This window comes from Pimephales promelas, chromosome 23 (genome assembly GCF_988280905.1).
Source record: "Pimephales promelas chromosome 23, fPimPro1.hap1.1, whole genome shotgun sequence".
In the NCBI taxonomy this organism is placed as follows: domain Eukaryota; kingdom Metazoa; phylum Chordata; class Actinopteri; order Cypriniformes; family Leuciscidae; genus Pimephales; species Pimephales promelas.
The window spans coordinates 8,017,057-8,025,751 of record NC_142791.1 but is presented as its reverse complement, the minus strand read 5'-3'; the positions used below and the strand labels follow the sequence as shown (position 1 = coordinate 8,025,751).

The 8,695-nt window shown below is 38.9% G+C and overlaps 1 protein-coding gene across 1 annotated transcript in view; it reads left to right on the top strand.

The window, feature by feature from the left end:
- The first annotated feature begins 6,840 nt into the window (after positions 1 to 6,840).
- gbe1a (glucan (1,4-alpha-), branching enzyme 1a) overlaps positions 6,841 to 8,695 on the top strand; it is a 115,972-nt gene continuing 114,117 nt past the window's right edge. Inside the window, exon 1 of the mRNA XM_039676907.2 lies at positions 6,841 to 6,980. Within this exon, the coding sequence (XP_039532841.2) occupies positions 6,889 to 6,980 (92 nt within the window). The 5' untranslated portion in view covers positions 6,841 to 6,888. The remainder of the gene's footprint in view (positions 6,981 to 8,695) is intronic.

Genomic DNA, 8,695 nt, shown 5'->3' with positions numbered 1-8,695 from the left:
CATTTTTTATTTTATTCAGAACAAGCTCATTTTAACTGTCCAGAAATACAGAAACTAGTTACGGCATACATCAGGCAGGGGATTGAGGCCATGAGATTAAGGCAGGACTAAATGTTTGTCCGACCAATGGCAGAGTGTTTTGGGAAAACTGGATTGCAATTTTTGGTGATGCTAATATTACACAACTTGTAAATATAACAAGCGAGACACTAGCAATACACAGAGTGGATTTAGCCAAATGATTTCAGATTTGACTGTAAAAAATGACAAGATTTAATCACAATAAGCACATGGCCCTCCCCTTGAGACCACACACTCAGAAATGGGGATCGACCGTGCTCTTGGTCTTCTGAAAAGCGTCAGATCAGTGACTCAGAGCGCTTATGACTGCGACTGAAGTATGGTGGGTAGGAGGTGTCACGAGCAGGGTCTAAATCAATCAATCTGCCCAGATCATCCATATCCTTTCTGTTTCATTCTAAGTCTCGTGTTGGACAAGAAACCTGACAAACATGGGTAACACTTTAGAACACGGTTCCTTCGTTAATGAATAACTACACAAGATCTACACGAGATTTTTGGTGAACTTTAGTGACTTTTAGAAAATGTCTTTAGTAACACTTGAGTAATTACTAGTTAGTTCCAATGATCTTCACTTTATAATACGAATCCAAATAATTAGTAATTCCCACAGAAGTATGCAGTAACACTTTCATCTGTGAGCTATTACTTACTAATTCGTTAATAAGAATTTCTTTTAGTTAATAGTAGTTACTAGATTGTTAATGAAATGTTTCAGTAGTTCTCTGGGAAGTATTAAAAAATAGTAGTTATTGATTACTTAATAGTGAACTACCACTTTCGTCTGTGCGCTATTACTTACTAGTTCGTTAATCAGAGTTTCTTGTTAGTTAATAATAGTTACTAGATTATTAATATTGTGTTACTCATTAGTTCTTGTGTAGTTATTCATTAACAAAGGAACTGTATTCTAAAGTGTTACCCAAACATGTTCAGATTACTCACACAAACAGTCAAGGATGCACAGGGCAACCATCATTGATCGCGATGCAAAGAAATTGTGTGTACTGAATTTCTGTTGCATTGACTGCAAGGCTGTTGGTTATTGTAACGCTGCTGTCATGCTGAAAACTTTTGCTTTAAAAAGTCAACACACACACACAAACACTGATTATCTTTTCATCAAGGCACCTGTAAGTGGGTGGGATGTATTAAGCAGCAAGTGAACATTCTGTCCTCAAAGTTGATGTGTTAGAAGCAGGAAAAATGGGCTAGTGTTTGACAAGGGCCAAATTGTGATGGCTAGATGACTGGGTCGGAGCATCTCCAAAACTATGGGGCGTTCCCGGTCTGCAGTGGTCAGCATATCTATCAAAAGTGCTCCAAGGAAGGAACAGTGGTGAAACGGCGACAGGGTCATGGGTGGCCAAGGCTCATTGATGCGGGTGGGGAGCAAAGGCTGGCCTGTGTGGTCCAATTCAACAGACGAGCTACTGTAGTTCAAATTGCTCAAGAAGATGCTGATAGAGGTGCCAGAATACACAGTGCAACATGATTTGTTGCATATAAGGCTATGCAGCCAGACCAGTCAGGGTGCATGCTGACCCCTGTCCACATGCTAATTTACATAAAAGCACAAAGGAAGTGCTCCAAAAAGTATCATTTGAAAATCCCCCCAAAAATGTGAGTTTCACTGAAAGTGATTTTCAAATTTGCACACATTTCACAAAATCAAACAGAAGAAAAATTAAGTCAGAAAAAAGAGAAGTGTTGTTTAATTTAAAGGTGATGATCTGGATCGATTATGATACAGGGCTGATTCAAAGCCTCACAAAATCCTGCTTAATCTCTCTGTCTCTCTCTCTCTCTCTCAATTCCTTTATACCTTTTTATTCATCTATATATCTATCTATCCCATTTTATATTTACAACTGCAAACACGCATAACTCTAGCAGACTCTGACAGTGAAGAAACAGTGAAGACCTACAGTGAAAATCTATCTATCTATCTATCTATCTATCTAACTATCTATCTATCTATCTATCTATCTATCTATCTATCTATCTATCTATCTATCTATCTATCTATCTATCTATCTATCTATCTATCTATCTATCTATCTATCTATCTATCTATCTATCTATCCATCCATCCATCCATCCATCCATCCATCCATCCATCCGTCTGTCTGTCTTTTCATCCATATATCTGTCTGTCAACCCTCATACCCTGATCCAACACAATTGAAGCAGTGATACACAATTGAAACACTTGATAATTACACAGATGTGTTTGATGGATCTGGTAGGTATATCTCCAGGAACAGGATTGGAGGATTGGTCTCTAGTATGATGCTCTGATGCGGTAGCTTGGTACCAGGGCAAAGACAGCTTCAGGCTATAAATAAATAAAACAAGTTTGATCATATTTTCTGATTATAGTAAAAAAACATAAAGGCAAACAAATAAATAATGCAGTAAAGGTGGTGAAAAGTTAGCTTGAGAATGAAAATGAACGGAATACTCCCCCTGGTGGATAAACCAACAAGGGATTATTGTGTTTTTGTGTGGATCGGGAGGGATTTGACTGCCTTCGGCCTGAGCCACTGCTGATATTGAATTCATCACAAAGGAGTGAACAACAGCACTGATGCACTCATGTTCTACAGAAAAGCTGAAATACATATTTATAAATATCCCACACTGTGTCTGATACTGAATATCCATCTGAAGACATAATACACTTTTATTCAAAAAAGTTTGACTAACATCTACACAACGCACTATGCAACTACTGTACACATACTCTCTCACACACACACATACACATAGGAATGTAACAAAATATATTTAATCAATTTTAGCCTGTAGTAGCCTACTAGTGTGTGAGTAGGAGAGGGTGAGAATGTGTTTAAAAATACATAATTCATTATAAATAACACAGTCTCATCCCAAGACATCATATAACTGACGCTTTTGACCATACGTCAACATTCGCCTTTTTATGGTACCCAGTCATCCAACTGACGCTTTACCTTTCACGTCAGTTAGGTTTGGGGTGGGGTTAGGATTCGATAACGTCATCTAACCGACGTTTAAGGGTACCCTAAAAAGGCGAATGTTGACGTATGGTCAAAAGCGTCAGTTGTATGACGTCTTGGGTTGAGACTGTGCTGTTATAAAAGTATTCTGCACCCCATTATGCAAATTAGAATGAACAATAAAGGTCTATCACAGATATTATTTACCTTTAGTGCAGGACATATTGATAATAGTTTGGTGTTACCATGGCTCAGTGGTCTATTTTCTGTGGCATGGGACCAGAATTCTATTTAAAAAGCATGCATATCTATGCCGACAGCTAAACAAACACTACATGCTCAGTGTTTATTAAAAAAGCGAGCCATTCCCTTCCCCCACAAATCTACATTAACATTGCTAAGTAAACCAAAAAGACCTTGTCAGAACCTGATGTAAGGAATAAGAGACCCTCGGCCAGTTCTGTATGTAAATCTAACCATGTGTATGTAAATCCTGATATTTACTTAATGCTGTGATTACAAAAATGGGGTCCATTACAGCAGCAGAATTATGAGATCTGAGAATTATTAAAATTACTAGTCCACACATCAAAAGACTTCAAGAGGAAGTCATTTTAAGAGTTCTTTTAAACTAAACTATCACATAAGCTCTGCTTGCTTGCCTGTGTCTCTCGTCCTCCATGTCTAAAGGTTTCAGTCTGTCTGGGTGAGGTCTTGTTTGACTAGTCTCTAGGGAAGATGCTGGAAGGAAATGTCTTCAACGCGATGTGGCAAACATGGCCCCAGGGGTCATGTGACAGCTCTAAAATGGCCTTTTGATTCCGATTCACAGCCCATAATAACCTCCCTACCAGATCTAAGGCCTTTTTATGTAGCCTCGGCTACCCTACCCAGGGAATATGCGCTGCCGTCTTGTCCTCTTGCAGTTTCCTCTCGTATTTCACCAGGGAAAACTATATCGCCGAGAGAAAAAGCAAGAAATGGCAAAGAGATAGATGCTTTGTGTGCATATTTTTTCATAACATCGTAACTCACTCTTCTTTCCCAATCTCAGAAAAACAGTCAGGAAATACCTCGGCTCCTCCAGGCGAAGGTACACAATAAATGTAAGAATGTAGATCTAAGGAGCCTGGGAAAGACAAATCATAGCACCTCCTTCTTTTTGCTCATTTAAGGGCCAAAGAGAGCGAAGGAGCAGCCTCAGAGAGATCTTTATGTTCCTGAAGCAGTTTTCATCCAGATGCTGCCATTATTTCCAGTGGCTGAATAAACAGTGGCTGGGATGACCTATGATCCCAGGCATTATGATCTCATAAGCTCAAATCCAGTTTGTGGTCGAGTTGGCCATACACACCTGTGTGCATTTATTTCTAGCATTACACTTCAGTGGACTCGAGTTTTATCTCAGCTAAGATGTCTATTGTGTGACAAAGAGAAAGGTAAAAGCCATATAATAGTTTTTCTGTATTTGTACCTTGTAGTGGGTGTTTGATTGTAAAAAGAATTGTGTAAATGGTATCAGAAGCAGAGATGTGCATAAATATGTAATGTTTTGTGTTTTGTGACCATTCCAACAAACTTCAAGTCATTTCTCCCCAGAAATAAATTATATCTATATCTAAAAAAGTCCATAGGAAGTGGCGAAGTCAGGGAGTCTGTGAAGGACAGAGCGTTAGCAGCGGGTTCTTGTGGTTATTACAATATGTCGGGCAGGAAATCCAAACATTCACCTTTCAACCTCAAATATGGCTTATCATTTGAAATATGTAATACTTACATATTACTATAACGTTAAAGGTATAGTTCCCCCGGAAATGAAAATTCTGTCATTACAGGTACAATATGTGGGATTTTTCGCCACCAGGAGTGGCTAACCTCTACAATAACAAAGGTCTATATTAATGACACAAAGCATTAAGCGGAATTATGGATCTTGTCGTCAATCTGATGAATCTTTTATGTATGCATTGATGTTTTTAGCATGACTGTGGTATGAAGCAGGGCACAGTTGCTAATGAAAAACGCATAGCAGCGCCAAACGCAACACGAGTCCTGGGGATATAAAAGAATAAGGAGATTTCATTCTACCAAACTACACGCAAGTGCTGAATTAATACTCACACAGGTCAGTTTATTAGAAAAATTTAACTTGAGGTAACGTAGCGCCGTTTCACTTGCTGTAACAGTAACAGTATAACACTAAACTGTACGTTGGCTGTATGAGATTAGCAGTAAGCTAGACCAACATTAGAATAACATACAGATCATATTCTAACATTTCATCATTTTGAACTAAATAACATTAATTAGTTGTATGTACATTTGCTCACCTGTCTATAAAGTACATGCAACACTTGCGTCTCTGTCAAGTCGAATTTAGTTGTCCACGTCTGTCGCCATGGTTACTATGGCAGTGCGAGCGGAACCCGAGGGTAACGAGAAGTGGCATGGTTGTTGGTGCCAGACGGGCCGATCTGCTCAGTTACTGGGAATTTCACACACAACCATTTCTAGGGTTTACACAGAATGGTGTGAAAAAGGAAAAACATCCAGTGTGCGGAAGTCCTGTGGGCGAAAATGCCTTGTTGATGCTAGAGGTCAGAGGAGAATGGGCCGACTGATTCAAGCTGATAGAAGAGCAACTTTGTCTGAAATAACCACTACAACCTCAGTGCCAATTGGGCATCGTTTAAATGCCACGGCCTACCTGAGCATTGTTTCTGACCATGTCCATCCCTTTATGGCCACCATGTATCCATCCTCAGATGGCTACTTCAAGCAGGATAATGCACCATGTCACAAAGCTCGAATCATTTCAGATTGGTTTCTTAAACACAACAATGTGTTCATTGTACTAAAATTGCCCCAGAAGTCACCAGATCTCAACCCAATAGAGCATCTTTGAGATGTGGAGGAACAGGAGCTTCGTGCCCTGGATGTGCATCCCACAAATCTCCATCAACTGCAAGATGCTATCCTATCAATATGGGCCAACATTTCACACACAAAGAATGCTTTCAGTACTTTGTTGAATCAATGCCACGTTTTCACATATTTCTCATATTGACCTTGACATATCTCCAATTTATTAACCTGTATACATATCTAGAACACTGAGCTAGGGACTACATTTAATGCAAAGGTGTGGAAATGACAGTGAACCAAAGGGACAAGTGTTTAACATGTTTGAAATATGTGAAATTGAAAATAAATATATATAAAAAAAAATATTAGATTTGAATGAATTGGGTTATAATGCATTCTGTTTGAATTTAAAATTATATCAGTATTAGATTTCAAAGTCGGCATGAAACGGAAGTTGAGTTTTTCATTTTTTCCTTGTCGTGACATATATTTTAAAATATATGAATAAAATCCTAATGAATCGGGAGGGAAACAATTTTTGTTGTTGCTTTTTCCCCTCAATTTTACAATCTCTGGATAGTAACACATGTGACATCCAGAAAAGCAAAGCCAAAATAGTCAAGTCAACTTTCGATTCTAACACAAAAAAAGAAGGAAAAAAGTATGATTTTTTGAACAACAACCAGATTTCTCTGTTGATTTTTAAGTCAGAAAAAGGTACTTATGACTGCACGAACACTGAGAGAAAAGGTCACGTTTGCTGCCAGTGAAGAAATGTGTTTTATATTAAGGAGGGCATGTTCTGCTCTGAGCGCTGACTGGATTGGGCAACAGGCCAAGGTGGATTGTTATCATAAGTTTGCGAAGCCCACAGAGAAGCTCCCTCCAGTTTGGAGTACGAGACATCCTTGAGCAAGAGGTTCCAGTATATTGCTCTGTTAAAACTGACAGCGTGACAGCAATGTCGGACATAAATCAGACTTTACCAAACCTCAACTCATTTGTACAGGCGGATCCGCATATTCGACACTATGAGGGAGAGCTGCGGAGAAGGTAAACAAACTTTTGATAAATTCGACCTACCTAGTTAGTTTAGTTACTTATTTTTATTGGCCGTTTATTGATTTATTCCGAGTTTTCCTAGAGTTTTCCATCAAAATGGTGCGTTTAGATAACTATAATCAAAGTTTGCAATGTTTCATTCACATGTAGCTCTGCTAGTCCAATCAGAAAGCTGTGTGTCTCTCACATGCTGGCTGCACGTTCAGCCACATCCACATGCATATTTTGTTGTATGAATATCTGAACATGCAATATAAGAAAGAATTTTTGTTTATTCCAGCTTCATGCTATATTTTTTTTAAATATATATTTTATATTTTTCTTAACACATCTGAACCCAAAACCTGAGATACGGATGTTTTCCCACAAATATTACCAAGAAATGCTTGTTTGGCTTTTTTCTGTTTCTTTTTTGTCTGTTTTGATCAAGCGGCAACCTCCCGTCTCTCTCTTGAAACAAACACCGAAGTTAATTAAACTGCAATTCATCTAATGGCCGCTTGAGGCAGGCTGCAGAAGTAAGTCAAATCTGCATGGGGGAGCCCATGTTAAAAAAAATGCCCAAATTTACAGCAGAAAAAAAAATGTTTACAGCCTGGAGCAAAAAGTGGGTTTGGTCTTTATTTTGCCCTTCATGACAACTGTGAGGGAGTGAATTTTTTTACAACTCATCCATTTAAATTAATCCTGCATATTTAAGGTCGTGGCCGCTCTCAAGGGAGTGACAGGTGGATTGCGGCTGCTGTCACTGCTAGCCGTTTGTCTGCTGTCTGTTAACGTCGCCCTCAGCTAATTCCAGCAGCTGCTGTACTTGCCATCTCTGCCGTGTTAGTGCTTTTTTCGGTATTATTTCATACAATTTAATATACGCACTATACCTGTATTTCCAGTTGTTTTCCTCACAAGCACTAATGGGTGTCTGACAATTTTGTTGCCAAAAACGTCAATAGATATAGAGACGACACTCTCTATGCGCTACTGTTGCTCTCTCAGAACATGGAATATGCTTATTTAACTTTTTAGCGTTAAATTAAAAAGTACCGTTAGATGAAATCCTGCAGGTGTCAGTGTGTTCTCTACGTCCATGCAATGCGAATGAGCACGGATTTCAACTGCATTTACTTGAACTTCTGGGGTAATATCTTTAGTTTAACCCATTTGAGAAATTGAGAGGCAGCCAAAATCAGATTTTAAAATGGACTGAATAAAGATCTTTATGAACTTGACGTGCGATATGCTATGCTGACTGACATGCACACGCACAAGCTCAGAACAATATTGCAAGTTACGGCATGCTAATACATTTTTGTTGCAGAAAAATAATGCATCACGATACACAGTCTCACTGTTAGTTACGTCTTTTAACTATTACAATATTTCAAAGGGCAAGAGGGCAAAAACTTTAACTATTGGCTTTACTTCTTGAATCAGCCATCACTTTAGCGCGAGGCCAGTAGCATATAGCATTAGCACCTCAGCTCCACATGTACCGCCTCTTTGCCCTTTTTATTTTATCCGGGAGTGACGAGAGGCGACGTGCTGCCAAGATGGCGACGGCCGGCCCCGCCCACTTAAAAACTCAAAAAAAAAAAAACGCTCTTCAGAAACCTACAGGTGACGTCACGACACTACGTTCATATTTTTTTTTACAATCTATGGTTTTGATCCAGAGATTCAGTGCTCTTTCAGAAAATGTGTTATAGCGC